The 16,777-nt window shown below is 47.2% G+C and overlaps 5 protein-coding genes across 5 annotated transcripts; 3 read left to right on the top strand and 2 right to left on the bottom strand.

Moving 5' to 3' along the window:
- The first annotated feature begins 3,044 nt into the window (after window positions 1–3,044).
- On the top strand, window positions 3,045–5,633 carry F5891DRAFT_1277292 (major facilitator superfamily domain-containing protein). The gene is made up of 14 exons (XM_041370262.1): window positions 3,045–3,436; window positions 3,491–3,517; window positions 3,580–3,656; window positions 3,713–3,781; window positions 3,829–4,017; window positions 4,076–4,432; window positions 4,492–4,697; window positions 4,749–4,794; window positions 4,855–4,892; window positions 4,943–5,042; window positions 5,090–5,182; window positions 5,241–5,257; window positions 5,319–5,432; window positions 5,486–5,633. Exons 1-14 carry the CDS (start codon window positions 3,300–3,302, stop codon window positions 5,528–5,530), a joined length of 1,515 nt encoding a protein of 504 aa, XP_041227795.1. The 5' UTR covers window positions 3,045–3,299; the 3' UTR covers window positions 5,531–5,633.
- A 1,566-nt stretch (window positions 5,634–7,199) lies between these two features.
- F5891DRAFT_1186797 (uncharacterized protein) lies at window positions 7,200–10,794 on the top strand (the record flags this gene model as incomplete). Its single annotated transcript, XM_041366738.1, has 19 exons — window positions 7,200–7,367; window positions 7,421–7,453; window positions 7,508–7,582; window positions 7,634–7,889; window positions 7,945–8,109; window positions 8,172–8,263; window positions 8,316–8,360; window positions 8,418–8,429; window positions 8,482–8,555; window positions 8,616–8,627; window positions 8,680–8,871; window positions 8,923–9,009; window positions 9,061–9,168; window positions 9,218–9,250; window positions 9,302–9,407; window positions 9,458–9,781; window positions 9,834–10,135; window positions 10,185–10,375; window positions 10,430–10,794. 19 exons carry the CDS (start codon window positions 7,200–7,202, stop codon window positions 10,792–10,794), a joined length of 2,640 nt encoding a protein of 879 aa, XP_041227794.1.
- Window positions 10,795–11,255: 461 nt separating this feature from the next.
- On the bottom strand, window positions 11,256–13,206 carry F5891DRAFT_1025444 (uncharacterized protein). The gene is made up of 7 exons (XM_041361362.1): window positions 12,973–13,206; window positions 12,713–12,917; window positions 12,045–12,653; window positions 11,851–11,988; window positions 11,600–11,800; window positions 11,497–11,539; window positions 11,256–11,439 (listed from the first exon to the last, which is right to left on the bottom strand). The coding sequence occupies exons 2-5, from the start codon at window positions 12,900–12,902 to the stop codon at window positions 11,691–11,693; spliced, it is 1,047 nt and encodes a 348-aa protein (XP_041227793.1). The 5' UTR covers window positions 12,903–12,917; window positions 12,973–13,206; the 3' UTR covers window positions 11,256–11,439; window positions 11,497–11,539; window positions 11,600–11,690.
- Window positions 13,207–14,509: 1,303 nt separating this feature from the next.
- F5891DRAFT_179585 (uncharacterized protein) lies at window positions 14,510–15,944 on the bottom strand. The gene is made up of 7 exons (XM_041370811.1): window positions 15,837–15,944; window positions 15,544–15,780; window positions 15,381–15,489; window positions 15,139–15,327; window positions 14,942–15,090; window positions 14,754–14,890; window positions 14,510–14,701 (listed from the first exon to the last, which is right to left on the bottom strand). Exons 2-7 carry the CDS (start codon window positions 15,614–15,616, stop codon window positions 14,561–14,563), a joined length of 798 nt encoding a protein of 265 aa, XP_041227792.1. The 5' UTR covers window positions 15,617–15,780; window positions 15,837–15,944; the 3' UTR covers window positions 14,510–14,560.
- Window positions 15,945–16,354: 410 nt separating this feature from the next.
- Window positions 16,355–16,683, top strand: F5891DRAFT_1107338 (uncharacterized protein; the record flags this gene model as incomplete). The annotated part of the gene is made up of 2 exons (XM_041363670.1): window positions 16,355–16,606; window positions 16,657–16,683. 2 exons carry the CDS (start codon window positions 16,358–16,360, stop codon window positions 16,681–16,683), a joined length of 276 nt encoding a protein of 91 aa, XP_041227791.1.
- Window positions 16,684–16,777: the final 94 nt, after the last annotated feature.

Below are 16,777 nucleotides of genomic sequence, written 5' to 3'. Positions count from 1 at the left end.
TTGTTCCCAGTGAACGCTTCGTGTGGTGTAATGTCTCCATCTATCGCACGAGTTGGAACCCGGTTCAATATGTGCACCGAATATAGGATTGCATCACCCCAATATGTGTTTGGCAGTCCAGCATCTCGTAGCAAGCTGCGTGCCATTTCAACTAAGGTCCGATTCATCCGCTCTGCGACACCGTTCTCTTGTGGTGTGTATGCGTTTGTTTTCTCGTTATGGATGCCTTTTGACTCGAGATAGGATGCAAATTGTTTTGATCCATATTCCCCCCCACCATCACTATGAAAATGGTTGGGGCGTTCTCCAGTCTCGGTCTTTGCATGTTCAAAGTATCCTTTGGTGAGTGCAAATGTTTCATCCTTGGTCTTCACAAGTTTAACCACGAGCTGGTGTGAATAGGCATCTATGAATGTAACGAAGTATCGGAAGCCGGCGCGCAACACTGTTTCCATGGGTCCGCATACATCAGAGTATGTGCGATACAGGACTCCTGGGCTTTCGACATTGGATTTCATTGGGATTGGGTTGCGGTGTTGCTTGCCTTCAAGGCAAGGCTGACACACTGCCTTATTGTGAGTACTTGAACCCTTTATGTTGATCCCATTGACCATATCTTTCGAAATTAACTTAGATATGGAGTCGAAATTTACATGCCCAAGTCATCGATGCCATGTGTCCAGAGTTGCACTCGAATGGAGCATGCGCGAGGTGAGAGCTGTTATGGGGACATCTGGATCGAGCGGAGCTGATGGTCCTTGCAGAATGTATGCATGTGCTTTCTTGCAGGGCTTTACTCGAAGGATGTATAGCGAGTTTCGCTTATGTGCGAGAGCGACAGTCTTTCCCTTTGCAAGGATCTTGCATTGGGAACCATCAAAGGTGACTTCGAGACCTTGTTTCATGAGGCGGGGAACTGACAGAAGGTTCACATTCAGGTCTGGTATGTGATAGACTTCCTGCAGGATGGAGTGGATGTACTCATTTTCACCAATGTAGATGTTTATTTCAGCACGTCCGATACCTATCGCATCTATCAAGCGTCCATCTCCGATGATTACTTGTTCAGGTGGGTTCAGTGTGCGATATTTGATGAAAATTTCCTGCTGACACATCATGTTTGCAGATGCACCAGAGTCCACTATCCAATCATCTTTGGATGCGGATGTAGAGTGCCCATGTGCCATGAATAATTGGAGCAGTGTGTCATGGTCCGACGAGATGTGTGCGACCTTCGCAGATAGGTCCGTTTTTCCTTTGTCTTTGTCCACCTGCTTCCCACTCTTTGCAGCGTCTTCAGCAGCTTTCTTCTTTCGACAGTCCTTCTCCTCATGTCCAGGAATCTGGCAGTATGTGCACTTTTCCTTTGACTTCTTCTTGTCCTTATCCTTGCGCTTAGGCTTATTCTTTTGCACAGGTCCCTTCGCAATGAGCGCAGATTGGCTATTGCTAACCTGTCATTGCCTTTCCTCCACCAGCACTTGGGCTATGACGGTTTCGGTGGTGAGTTTGTCACTACTGGACATTAGGATCGTTCAAAGGGTGGCATAGGATGAAGGTAAGGATATCACCATCGCAACTGCGACCAGTGAATCGTCGAGCGGCTGACCAAGCGAGGACAGTATGAATGCCTTCTGTCGCATGGTGTTTAGCTGCATTTCCATAGGAGATTTGTCTGTCAAGGTACTTTGAAACAATTCGCCAATGAGTTGAGCAATTGTTTGCTTTCCTCTACCCTCGTATCGCTCACAGAGCTTCTTCCAGGCATCTTTAGCTATGGGCACATAGAGTATCCCATTCAAGGGATCATCTTTCAGCGTGAGAGCTATCTGAGCTCGTGCTTCCTTGTTCCTTGCTAACCATTCCTGGTGTTGAACAGGGTGCGTTGTGCTATCTGGCATCTTTTCACTTCCTTCAACAATTCCCCATAGTCCTCGAAGGTCAAGGATTAACTCGACACGGTACTTCCATAGTTGGAAATTTGAACCATCGTTTTCGAGGGATGGAATATCATATAGACAATTTGAGGCTTGTGCAGTTCTGCTTGTAGATGTAGAACTGGATGATATGGAAGGGATGTTCAAGGATGAAGCAGCTGCACCTGAATGGGCTGCAGACACTGAGGGTGTGTTCGACATTTAATTCTTGTTTTGGTTGATGTTCCTTTGTGGTACTGGATTGATTCTAAGCACCAGGGCTCATAACCTTTTGTTCGAGGATGCGACGGACGAAAGAAGGACAGAATAAATTCTATAAACGAAAGTAAGTACTCAGTCTCAATAGTCGAAGACTGGGAGACTACTAGCTGACCTATAAACAAAAGTAAGTACTAGAGTAGTAGTCAGTATTGTAGTAAAGAGTCTAAATAAATAATATCATACCTCAGTCTCAATAGTCGAAGACTGAGGTGCGAAGTAATATAAAACTTCTAATGAGCGCATAGTGTATTATGTAAGCGAGTGTTGTTTGTTGTTGTCCGAATCGAAGTTATCACTTATCTATAATCTTTCAACACGACCATGCATTCATTGCTTCTGATCTAAGTACTCACATCAGATCTTAGATACAATCAGAGATCCACCTGTCGACGGACCTGCCAATGGGAAGATCCAGTCAATGGAAGCCGATGCAGAAGAACAAACTAGTATTGGTCCTACCGGGGGGTGCAAGGGCCAACGGGTGAATAACTTCCATGTATGGTATCCAACCCCCCGTATATATGTATATATGATTTGTAAGCCTGTAAAAGCCTGTGAAGCAGCGCCACAAAGGGATACATCCAATTTGGACAGTGGATGAGGAAACAGGAGGATGTATCAGGGTTTCTGGCTAACAGTACAGAATAGATATATCATCATGACAGTATGGGCTGACTGCTGAGTGCTGCGGCTATTGCTGAAGTGCTGCAGCGTATGATTTCGCCCCTACTTAGTAACAGGTATGGTATGTCATAATCGTTACTAATATGTACCATATATGGTGTTACCCAGGTGGTCTCTTCACCGGTTCACTGATGCCAAAGTGCTGCCAAGGGTAGCACTCAGGTGCCTCAGTAGCCACTCTTCATGCGCCACTGACAGCATCCTGACCTTGATGATTGGGGCCGTGTCGGTGGATACGTATTTCAGGTTCCCGTCTTCTTTATCGTGATCAATTATCCTTGGAAGTCTGTCACTCACTGTTGGACCAATGTCTTAGCTTGCTTGGGTCAGTGATTAAAATAAAACCCAAGACGCTCATACTCCGTTCAAGATTCTTGCAATTCGCCCTTCAACACTGTATTTTCGTCGACTGCGCCTATGCCTGCCCTGACACTTTCTGGCATTAGCAATGCGTATGCGAGCATGCGCTACCCAGTGATCAATCCCAGTAACAGCAAATGTTCCACGATCCCTATTTTCTCGCTGAACAATCAGTACTCTCGCAATTTCCATCTGTACGTTTCTCTAAGCAGTGTATACAGTGTCATATCTTATTGGTAGCCATGCAGGTCGTGGCTTGGATTTTTTGTCGCCTTGTGAATGAGATTTATTAGATGTTTTGTGCACGTTAGCCACTAAACGTGATTTGTTTATACAGCTTATCGTGGTTCGCATTCGCCCCTCTCATTCCAGATGCCATCAAGACTGACTTGAACTTGACATCTGAGGAAGTCGGTACGTTCAAATTCCGAGCCCATGCACTGTTAGTTATGATCTGAAACACTGTTAAGGGAATTCGAATATTGTTTCGCTGTGCGCCACCCTTGTTGTACGGCTTATATCAGGTCTCCTCGTCGATCGTGAGTACAGTTCGACACCCTAGCACTTCATATATTTGATCTTGTAGGATATGGGCCCCGCAAGGTGATGGCGGGTCTTCTCATTATAGGGACGATTCCTTCTGGCCTTGCTGGAACCATATCAACTGTGCAAGGTCTCTACATTGTCCGGTTCTTCATTGGCATTCTCGGTGCCACATTTGTCTCTTGTCAAGCTTGGAATACTGCGTTCTTTGACAAGAATGTCGTTGGTACAGGTGAAACTCTGTTTAAAAATCTAATGTGTTGGGTATTCTAATATAGTCGAATTCACAGCAAATGCCTTAGGCGGAGGCTGGGGAGATACGGGTGGCGGCTTCACGTTCATCATCATGATCGCTCTCTTCAATCAATTACTTGCTAACGGTATGAGCCCTCACGTTGCCTGGCGGGTGGCATTTGCAATCGTTCCTGTTCCCATTCTCCTCTCTGTTGCTGCTGCCACTCTAATGTTTGGCACTGACCATCCCGCGGGCAAATGGAGTGATCGTTATAAAGCTGTTGCCACTACACTTCCTACGTCAGATGATCAAACGAGCAATAGCGAGAATATAAAAACAAAGTCTGGTGATGATATCGAGACTGGAGACGAGAAGAACATCGAGGTTACTGTTACTGCTGTTACTGCTACAAGTCAGTGCTTATCGTTCTCTTTTGTTGATTTTTCTTGTTCGCTTAACCGAATGTTATAGACTTGGTTTCAGAATTGGACGCTGCTGTCAACAATCCACTTTCCCTGAACACGGCGTATGAAATCGTTCTAAACCCACTGACCTGGCTTCCCTCATTGGCTTATATGACCACTTTCGGCTACGAGCTTGCTATTCAAGTCAACTTGGCTACCGTTCTGTATACCCTATTCAAGTCCCCCACTTTTGGCCAAACCAAAGCTGGCTATGTGAGTCTCCTTTAACAGTCGCCATGACCTATGTGATGACAGGTTTATCAGATTGCAGGCATATATGGTCTCCTTAATGTGTTCTTCCGGCCGCTTGGTTAGTCACTTTCTTCGCAAGCTAAGCTATCTCCTCCTCATAACCACCATCTCATTACAGGCGGATATTTCGGAGATCTCATATATGTCAAATTTGGTGTAAGTGCCATTGACATTGTGCATGAAATCGGTTTGAAGAGGCTCTGCAGGTGCCTGGCAAGAAGTACCTGACCATCGCTTGTGGAGTCGCTCAAGGGCTTTTATCGCTTGGTCTTGGTTTTTACATTGACAACCACTCTCATCCATCTCGTGAGTTCGGACCTCAATTTATCACTGATGCCTGACAGCAACACCAGTTGAGGTCATCATTGTGATCTTTGTCATTGTCGCAATGTTCAATGAGGTCGCCAATGGAGTTAACTTTTCTCTTGTTCCACATTGCAACCCCAGTCCGTGTTCAGTGTACTAAATTGCCAATTTTCATGACTGATCCTGTTCTGTCACAAGACTCCAATGGATTCATGGTCAGTCTTACATCACTTGGTGTGTGGTGATGGCAGAATGATTCAAACTTGACTGGTCTAGACCGGAATTGTAGGTGCCATGGGAAATCTTGGAGGGATATTCTTCGCGATTATCTTCCGCTTTCAACCATATCCTCTTGGCAGGGCATTTTGGATTGCTGGTGTCATCACAGTTGTAAGTAAAAGGTCCACCCACCCTATACAATGAGTACTGAGATAGCACCCCAGGGTGTGAACCTCTTACTCTGTATTATCCGTGTACCTCAGTTTTGAACAAGGTACCTAAGTACCATTCTTACAGTACGTTTCTTTAAGGAAAATGCTTTCGTCTGTTCGTATCGTCCAACCACATGAGCCTGCATCTTGACTGATGTGAGATATTCCTGTCCTGTATGATAGTGAGAATAATAACTGAGCACTTCCGAACTCTTATTTCAATCAATCAATCGGGAAGGCTGCGTCGATGTCAAAGTGAGTTCGAGCAGGAGAGTATCGACTGAACCTACTAGTTTTGAATGAAAGATGTCAGTCGAAAATGGTCATATACTCAGATCTCTTACCAGGGATGTTTCGAGTGACAACATGTACGATTGAACTAGCCTAGACTACCTCTGACATGTAAAAGAGTTTTTTTATAGCTAGACAAGCGCTTCAGGCGGTCTGATTCATCTATACTACGTTAGCCGTTGTCTCTACGACCTCGCACTCTTGGCAGTGGAGTGTACAGCTGTCGGTGCGCAAGCACTGCTGCTGCCATCGCATATGGTCTGTCTTCATTGTCCGTGTGACTCCATGCCATGATAATCTCCTGGCGATGCATCTAATATAATCTCGTTGAATTCGTCTAGAAGGTGTAGCATTTTGAATGCCAACGATACCATGAAAAGAGCACGCAGAAGCCATTGGGGTGCGGAAGGAGCATGCGGAGACCGAAATAAAAAGGAGCCTCAAAGATGTTGGAGCGCCAGCGGAGCTCAAGTGGCGCGCGCGCACGAATGTCGAAATCGCCGCGTCCTTACAATATGCCAGATTTCATTGTTTCCCTCACCGCTTCTAGCTGCTACATAGGTGCTTACAGTTGCGGGTCCCGCGCATGAGATATCCCAAGATAGCTGATACGATTGCAGCAGTGCTGAGTGCACTGGGTCTGATATATGTTGCACATCAGTGGAGGAATGGAATTGGTCGAATAATCCTGACTCATAGCCATTTGAAAAGATGAGAAAGCCGTCGTGCTAATGACCGGGGTAAGGGTTGCTAGCGGAAGGTGCCGAGTAACGCATCACTACGAGGAATCAGCGCTCAGCACGGGCATGAAGACAATGGTCTAGTGCCAGCTAGTACATCACTATGGTACCACAATATTGTCAGTCGATATTAGTCGTGCGCTGCGAGAGGTGACATCGGACATAGCTACGATCAAGGTGACCAATATGAGCCTCGAATGAGCTTGCCACTCTGGTGTACTTCATGCGCCCATTGAATATCGCAACAGGCGGGACTGTTGAATGGTACTATCAATAAGGGGAAGTCCGATATGAACTGTATTGAGATGTTATGTTTCATCGTAGGACCCCAGGCACCTGCTCTGGTCACTTCTTTGATGTCCAAAATTTAGTTACGTCCGCCAAGCCGCAGGCACTGCGAAACTTTCCAAGGGATTCAACTTCAGTCTTCCGTAAGTTCCATGCGTGCTAATCGATAACAGCTTATCAGTTGACAGAACTAAATCAGTTTCTGGCCGAACACTTGAAAGGACCATGACAATAACGAGATAAATTCCCCGCGTGACTTGAGAGATGGTTAGTATTATCGAACGCCGAGCAGTGCTAGTGGCGACCCAATATTTGACTGTCACCCCACAATTCTCAAGGACTTCAAGTTCATCCGCCGACTCACCTAGTGCATTCGATCACCTGCTACCACTCCGTCTATTGCTTTCATGTCCTTGGTACGCTCCCCGGACCTCACCAACCAGAAACTTCAGGATGGTCTACCTGTAGCGTTCTTTCCCTCATTCCTCGACGGGCCCGAAAGGAATGGTCCCCAACTTCCCCAGTGCCTCCCACAGCTCCCAATCAATGCTACCCCAACAGAAGTAGCTCAGCAGGTTGTGCTGAATATTTCAGCGCACAACGTTAATTTGACATTTACATTCACCAGGATCTTGACACGCCAGATAACTGGGTCAATCGTGTAAGGACAGTAAATCAATGATATCTGTGTGATTTTTGAGTCCTCTGCGCTCAGAATCCAGAACTCGTACGATTGACGGGAAAACATCCGTTTAACTCTGAAGCGCGACTCAATGATCTATTTGAGTGTGTAGGTATCTTGTTTCCGATGTTTTGCACGGGACTGAGAGCGTCTTTACAGGGATTCTTCACTCCACCTCGCCTGCATTTCGTGCGGAATCATGGTGCAGTGCCACAGGTCAACCACGAGATAGCTGCTAACTGGACAATCCATGTGCATGGTCTGGTGGAACGAGAGGTTACATTCACTCTACAAGAGCTCCGAGAAAAGTTTCCCGTTGTTAGCATTCCTGTAACCCTTGTATGCGCCGGCAACAGGCGGAAAGAACAGAATGTCATCCGCAAGACACTTGGCTTCAGCTGGGGAGCAGCGGGAGGTGAGGTTTCAACTCGTGTTAATTCAAACAAGTCCTCACCAACATCAATATCAAGTATCAACAGCCCTTTGGACAGGCGTATATCTGGCCGACGTATTGAATTACGTGAGACCAATTTGTAGACAAGCCAAATACGTTGTCTTTGAAGGCGGAGACAAGCTTCCGAACGGGCCCTATGGAACATCGCAGCGACTGTCATGGGCTTCCAATAAGGACAAGGGTATGCTCTTGGTAACTCGAATCATTTACAGTGTTACGATTCTTCCTGACCTTCTACATTAGCCCGGGCAATGAATGGTTTACCGTTGGAACCAGACCATGGTTTTCCCGTGCGCATCATTGTGCCGGGTCAGATCGGTGGACGGTCTGTTAAAGTAAGGTGTTTCCCGATGACAATGAACCCATAGTCAATTAGATACCACTTAGTGGCTGAGACGCATCGAAATAAGTAGTCGCGAAAGCCAGCACCACGTATGCCAGTTCTTGTACAACTCAAATAAGCGTCGACTGATGGTTTTGTTCATGCAGTTGCACTTTTGGGTATGCGTAGATCACTTTATCCTCGAGGATGAATTGCACTAATGTTGCATAGGACAACAAAATGTTACCAGCGCAGGTTATGCCTGACCAAGCCCGCGCTGAGAAGCATTGGTGGTATGACCCAAGGTTAGTTCGAGTGCTCTGGCGTTCCTCAGCAAGTTACTCACCAGATCGAGGATATCTCAGATACATCATCACGTTGGTTTAATCTTGCTCTCTTATGTACCACATGTTGAACAAGAGTCTTCAGGGAGCTTAACGTCAATAGCGTCATCGCGAAACCGGATCATAATGAAAATCTCTACATCAATAAGACGCCGGATGAGAATGGCACAATCGCATCATATCCTATACGAGGATATGCGTATGCAGGTGGAGGTCGCAGGGTGACCCGCGTCGAGGTTTCGCTTGACCAAGGGGAGACATGGACATTGGGAAACATGTACGTCTACACGCTTCAGAATCGATACCTCATTGATATCGTGTCAAAAAGTGAGTATCCTGAGGACCGATTCAGAGAAGTGCGTCACCAAGACCCATTTTATGGAACTCTTGACGCATCAGAGCGCGATACGTCCTTGTGAGCAGCAACCATTACCGCTGCAATGAAAAATGTTCAGATCCCATCTAGCTGTTGGTGCTTCTGGACATTTGATGTCTCGCATGACATTCTAGCGAGCTGTGATGTGTTGATGGTTAGAGCTATGGATGAAGGCCTCGCGTTCCAACAAAGAGACATGTAAGGCAGGACCGTACTGTGCGGGTTCATTAACATCAACTGTTCCCAGGTATTGGCATGCACTTGGCATGATGAACAACTGGTACGTCTTGATAAACCTGATATTCTGCGCCCTGTTGCGAGCTGCTGGCAGGTGGTTTCGCATTGCCGTTCATAGAACCATCAACGATGACGGGAAAATCGTCTTGCAATTTGAACATCCAACACTCGCTGGGACAGCGAATGGAGGATGGATGGAGGTGATGCTTAATCTTTGGTCCCAGAAACAAATCCTGATGGTAGAAATCAGCGCATGAAAGCGGTAGGGGAGGATATTACAAAGCCTGTCTCCGGCGAAAAAGGACAGGATCTCGCACCACGTGCTCCAAAGCACGAATCAGATAAGGTCTGCTTGACCAAGCCTGGCATGAATCGGAAAATTACTCTGGAAGAGTTCAGGGCGCAAGATCGACAGCAACCGTGGTTTGTCATCAACGGTGAGGTTTACGATGGAACTCCATTTCTAAAGGACCACCCAGGAGGCGGGGACTCTATATTGCTTGTAGCTGGCGAAGATGCGTCCGAAGACTTCTTCGCCATACATTCTGCAGAAGGCAAACAAAAATTGGCTGAGGTAAGTCCTCGTGATTTTGCAGTAGAACGTTGGTTTATGGGCCGTTTTACAGCACCACATTGGTACCCTTGTAACCAGTTTAACCAGAGAAAGGCCCATAACAACGCAGTCCGATGGAACCTTTCTAGAGCGCAGCCGATGGAAGGATATTGAATTGTGTGCCATCAAGCAGATCAACCACGATTCTTACCTGTATCGTTTCGCCTTGCCAAAAGGAGACCAGCCGCTAGGTCTGCCAGTTGGACAACATGTTTTCGTTCGCTTACGCCGACAGGATACCGGGGAGATGGTACAGAGGGCTTATACTCCGGTATCGCAACAAGACGCAGTAGGCTTCATCGACTTTCTCATCAAGTTCATATTCTTCATCAGGATATGCTCTTCGCACTGAAGTCTTCATTAGATTGTATCTTCCTTCCGCGTCAATCCCCACTGGAGGGAAGATGACCACTGGCTTCCATCAATTACGTATCGGAGATAGCGTGGAGCTCAAGGGGCCGTTAGGGTCCTTCATTTGGGACGGGCCAAGCACTGCATTGTGGAACGGGATAAGGAAGACCATCAAAGAAGTCGGCATGATTTGCGGTGGAAGTGGTATGACTTCGAATGCAACATCGTAAACGTGCAATACTAAATAAAGTTGTGCAGGGATAACACCGATCCTCCAGGTGCTTTGCAGTATCTTCCAAAACGCGGAAAGCGAGACCCGAGTGTGGGTGATCAGTGCGAACAAGACAGAGCAGGACATCCTCTGTAGAGAAGAACTTGACACACTCTTTGCATTACATGGCAGGGGGCGTTTTAAGCTGCACTACACGCTTAGTGTCGCTCCTGAGGAGTGGCCGTACAGCGTTGGGCGAATTAATGATGTGTTGCTGTCGGAGCACATGCCTCGCCACTCTGAGCATGGACTCATCCTAGCGTGCGGTCCTGATGCTATGATAACACATGCCGTCAAGCCCGGACTGCAGAATATGGGATGGGATATAGAGAAGTCCCTAGTAGTGTTCTGAAAGGAAAAGGTTGTAACAAGTCGCCTGGACAATGGATGATAGTAGTATGATAAACTACCTGCAAAGTGTTCGTTTATGAGGCGTGTATGCGATGTGCCACTCCTCTCACCCTCAACTTATGCACCATCGCCCAGCTTCCTCGCACATTTGTTTGCATGTGTTGCCAATCGGTGCTGGTATCGTGTGTTGGCGCTCATCTGCGTTCATCTTCCCTCTCTTTGACTCACTGACATCTACATCACGCCAACGAGAATGTCAGACACGCCGTCTCCTATTTCGCATCAATGTCTCTGGCTTCAACACCACATCCCCACCAGACTGCACTGGCCTCGTCGTGCCTCATCGTGGTACTACCACCACCAAGGTATACTGCAATGTTCGCTTTTCATCGCTGGCTGTTTGACAGTGAATTCCCATTGGGTGGATCGTGGTTTCTTCTCTATCACCACTTGGTATCTATTGTATCCCTTGATAACAAATTGACGAATGTAAAGTTATTTTTTGATCGAACAAGTTAAGCAGGATTTGTACTACAAGAATCACCTCAGCGCGAGGGAACTGAAACAAGAACGATCGTCGGCAAAGATATACAGTAAGGATGGTAGTGCTGAGTACTGAAACTCTAGGTAGTAAAGGGTAAAAGCCCTGGATGCTTGCGTTAGTATGACAGTCCAAGGCTAAGTAGTACTAGCGTGGACTCACGACCCAGTTAAGACTTGACAGTCGGTAAGGAGGTTACCAGAACCTATGCCAAGTACAGTCGGTTAGCTGTGGGTGGCAGTCAGGTGAGTGGTCGGGCACTCGCCTTGGAAATCAGACAGGTAAACCATGTTGTTAGTAAGGTGATATTGGTTCTCTGCCCTCTAGACTACGGGCAGGGAATCCTCACACTAGTTCTACAGTTGCGCTCTTCTCATCATGGCAAGGTGCTGAAGCATCGCAAACCAGTCGCCATTTGGCACGGCGGGGCCAGACGACCACCCTTGCAACCACGCAGCAATTCCACCTAAGAACGTTATAAATATTGTGATGTGTTGCAACTATACAAAATCGTACCCTTCATTGGTCCCGAAGGCCCAAACCCAACTGTGCGGAGAATCGTGAGAAGAGACTCCGGGCCATTGGTAGATAGCATGCTAATCATGATACGCAAGAGGGCCCGTACGAGATTTGGATGCTGCTCGTCGATGTCTCCTGTATCATCATTTGATATCAGGTTGTCAACGAACGGTCGTTTGATCGTGACACACCGATGGTCACAAGCATATGTTTAAGACCAGTTTTGAGAGAACCTGTGAGACTTTTAAGGAGTTCCTCGCTCACTCCGAGCTCGCCAACAACCTGCAGAAAACACTCCTCAAAATGATCAAGAACCGTGTTCATCATGGTCATGCGCTTCTCATGACCAGAAGCTTCACCAGGTGGTGGAAACTGTTCTTTGAGCTCTTCAAATAGGACACTGAAGGTGTTTACAAGGTTATTCGATATAGTGTAGAGAGGAATGCCACATTGTTCTGCGGCTTCTTTGACGACTTGATACAGCGTCGTGGCTGTGCTGGCGACGCTGTCCACAGACTCCCTCAATTCTGCCATCTTGTCAGAGGGACAGAATTCCCTGGCATGCTGGAAGAATTTGTCTGTACACCCCTGGATATCTGAACCGAAACCAGCAGCCTTGTCCCAACAAAACTTTCCAGCATTTGGAAAGTGCGAACCACCGTACAGCATGTGTGCTGAAGTAGGCAACGATCCAAGTTTTTTCGTCAGGCTGCCGACCGTTGCAGTGCCTTGACGAATGACTGGGTGATCGAATTTATCATATAACGCGCCCGCAACTTGCGACGGCTTATCGAAAAGTGCTGTCAATCATTTCTGACATCAGTCTAGTAAAGACAGTACTAATATTGACTGTACTCACATTTTCTCACTACTCCCCATCCTTGTCCTAGGTTAAAATGCAATGTTCGTCGTAGGATAAGAGTGCAACAAACCCGGCGGGCCTGTCTCCGAGTCAGTGAGACTTTCGTCAGAGGAATGAATACTTCAACGCCGCCAGAAGTAACTGGTCGCAGCGTTGATGTCAGAGTAGAGAGCCACCGTGACTGCATCGCAGTATGATAGTACTAGAATAGACGACTGTCACGGTTTACTCACACATCGCAAGGCATATAAACCTACTGAGTATGTGATTCGATTCACTGAGTCACTTAGGTAACAAGTTCGTGATCGATCTGATCCATGATGCAGCAGCCTTCATGTATATGTACACGTAGTAACACACACCGCAGCACATGTCGCAATCAGCGTGTTCAATTGAGCCTTGAGGCCTTGAGGCTTGAGGGTGCGTGTACATCAAGCACTGGTATTGCAGTACTGCAAAGCAAGTGCAGCTGCAGGGTGGAGTCACCGTGGAGATCAAATGGACCGGCACACGATTCACACGTGTTTTGAACACATGTTCCCAAGGCTGATAATTTACAGTAAGATAACACTTGGCACTATGTAGTACTATCTAGATTCGAACCCAGGCGGACTGGTCAAGGGTATACCGAATAACAGTCAGGCTCCTCAGTCTGTCGAGGGGTCGGCGTCCAGCTTGGCTACATCACTAGTGAACATTTCAATGTGCGCCTTCTGAATTGTGCGAGTGCCATTAAATCAGATCTATGTAACGAACAGGTCTGTAATACAGCAGAGTACTCGATGGCAGTAACTCTAGGGCCATTCTCTAAAATCTTGCGCTTTCATGACCATGTTGATTATCCGCTGCCAACTCATAGCTTGAATGAGTTCACCTGTACACTGAGCTCCTGACCTTTGGCAACTACAGAAACCTTGAGCATTGTATCAGCATTCTTGGGAAGCCCGCCGCATTGCGACTGTCCGCAAAGTTTGCGAATTTGAAAAGGGAAGTTGTTGAAAGGTTGGTCGACATTGCGTTCATAAGACCTATCATGCGAACTTGTGAAGTTCTGGGTCAGCCACAAGGCCACTATTTATGGTTGGACCGCCCAAAAAGTCGCTTCCTAATGTTGACTGTTGGTGTACTGAATAGTCATGCAGCAAACCTAGGCCATGAAACAAGCGCGCCATCCAGAATCTCTTACGGTTGTACGAGGACGCGAGATTGTTTCCATTGCCCAGCGATACCAGTGACGGTGGAAAGTGTCTAAGTAGTAGCAGGTGGAGGTGGAGATCGTAGTTGCGATGATGATGGTGCGCCCTGAGTTGTTGCGCTAGGTTGCTGAGTGATATGAATTTGGGAGGGCGAAATGAAGTTTCTGGCGTGATAATTTCTCTGCGCGAACAAGGGGCCAGTGATATCGATAAACTGTGCACGAGACCTCGATTATTGGCAACTCTCGCGATTCTGGTTCATGTCGTCTGTGCAGCATGTCAAAGACATAGTACATGTTGTGAGTTTCTCAGGCTGAACAGCAAGTTGAGCGCTGCAGCGCTGACTGTGCAGATCATTGAAGCGCCTAACGTTAACTCTCGCGCTAATATTCACGTGACACCATCAAACCGGACCGAGTGCTGCAGCGCTGAGCGCCTAGGATTATGTATCCGATACATCCACGACTGTAAATATTTGGGGTCTATATGGTACTTACAATTATTTTCTCCTTATTGAAAATGACTATGGTAATTCGCACTTTTCGTAGCCCGTCACACGACCGCTACATAGTTATCTCGCAAATCCGCAAATGAAATCTGACAGAGATCTAATCACAAACTCCCATTACATCCGTCATCCAGCACCCGTTTACTTGTAGATCTGGTCCCGCACCTGCCACGTATTGTCATACCAACCCACTTTCTCGAGCACGAGATATTCCACGACATTATGAGGTTCTGTAGATTTAGCATCAACTGGCTGGCCCTGCTTGGTAAACACCTTGAGTTCCTGGAGCAGCGTCAGTTCGTAGACAATTTACGTGTGCTGGAAGAACACTCACCTGCGCAGTCTCGAACTTGACTAGTGCATGTATCACTAGTCGGTTGCCGCGCTTCGGGGGTTCCTTCGCAACATAAACCTCACCGGAACGGATGGATACGATGGTAGCTCCTGGTGATATTGCAAGTGGACGGAATACTGTATTATTGTGAACCCCCAAAAAATGGAGAGTGTAACGTCGATACTTACAGCTTTTCTCTTGGAATAGGGCTGTGTCTGAAACATCGCTTAGAACCTTCCATTGCCAAACTTCGCCAGGTTTACGAGTGCGAACAATCTTGTTCACCTTGGTGGCATGGTCGGCTGTTGTCAGCGCCTTCAGAGTGGCTTCATCCTTGCTGTTGATATAATTAAATATAATTGGGGTCAGCAAAAATTATACTCACTCAGCTATGGCACGGCCTATAGCCAGATAGTTATCCATTGCAATGCGTCGTATTGGTGCTAACCAGGATGCTGAAGAATGTGAGGTTACGCTGCCCAGTTGACGCCATGTGCGTGGTAGGAATAAGTGACTAAATCGAAAATCATGATTTATTCCCGTAAAAGCTCGAGCTTTGGCGATGGTATACATGCTGCACAATGAGGATGAAAGGGATAAAAGATGCATGAAACATTGGACGCGAACCTGAACGTGTTCTTCAACCAATTGGAGAAATTGTGCTGTTTTGCATGCCAAAACGCGCCTGGGTTTGTGAAAAGCATACGCAGTGAAGCGTCGCGTGGTATTTCTACGTCTGGATGGGTGATAAACTGAGTCTGAGTTATCCTTCTATAAAGAATACACACACCGAGAGTCACTAACTTAGTACCCCACATATCCATGGTTGGAAACAGGTTCGACGTGTTTGCCATGTTCATCATGCTCTCTATTTGTTTGAGCTGCGCCTCCGTGCTGTCTGTAGCAGTGAGTGCCTTTTTCGCTTTCTTCTCATTCTTAATTGGAGATTTTCTTGATGCATTAGACGACGTTGTGGCAGACGCTTGTCCACTCGTGGTAGAAGCCTTGGACGTTGAAGGGGGAGTAGCTGTTCGGGTAGCGGATTTTAAGGCCGAGAACGAGCGTTGTGGATAGAGTAAACACCTCCTCTTCAGTTGGGACCCAAAGGAGACACGCGGCACCTTCACCATTGCCATCACCATCGCCCCTGCAGCTGGAACTTGTTGTGTAACACAGCGAGCTCGAGTAAAGACTTTGAATTTTGATGTCAATTTCTCAAAAAGGATGTCACCGGAATCTATGCGTGCGAACAAACTCGGCAGCCGGGGACGCGTGTGTTCGAGCCGGGGAAGATGGATATAAAAGGTTTGCTTCGCCGGCCAAAAATTCCATCCAGTTCTACCCGAAGCACCTTTGCTCTGAACCACCATCTCAATCATCATGCCTGTAAGACATCTCAACTAATTGTCTTTTACCGTGAGCTTATTTTTTCTCTCTCATAGCGTTCTTCGCGTTCCTCCCGTCCAGCTGCTAAGCCCGCAGCTGCAGCTCCTCAGCAGTCCCGCGGTGCTCATACGGCTGCAATGCCTCCTGCTGCAGCCCACAGTAACCCAGCACACGCCCCCGCACCACCCGTTCCCGCTCAGACATCTAGTGGTCCTGGGATGTTTGCACAAATGGCCGCAACTGCCGGTTCCGTCGCTGTTGGATCTACCATCGGTCATGGTATCTCCTCCATGCTGTTTGGCTCCAGCTCATCTGCAGCACCCGCGGAGCAAGCAGCACCTGTACAGCAGCAACAAGCATACCAGACAACCGGCGCTGCTTGTGAAGTTCAAGCTAAGGAGTTCACCAAGTGTTTGGACAAGGCAGACCTGCCAAGTTGCTCATGGTACCTTGACCAGTTGAAGGCTGTGCGCATCCATTCAATCAAACATAGTTCTGTGACTGATTGTATTTTCAGTGCCAAGCTGCTGCTGCTCCCTATTAATTTAGCGGAATTTGACGGTATATACTGTTGACGAATACTATCGTATGTTGTTTGCCCTTTGTCTCATTCCACGCAATCAGATATCCCTGCGAAT

Source organism: Suillus fuscotomentosus, assembly GCF_016647785.1.
Source record: "Suillus fuscotomentosus strain FC203 chromosome Unknown F5891scaffold_18, whole genome shotgun sequence".
Lineage (NCBI taxonomy): Eukaryota > Fungi > Basidiomycota > Agaricomycetes > Boletales > Suillaceae > Suillus > Suillus fuscotomentosus.
This window is presented reverse-complemented; position numbering and strand designations above follow the sequence as displayed.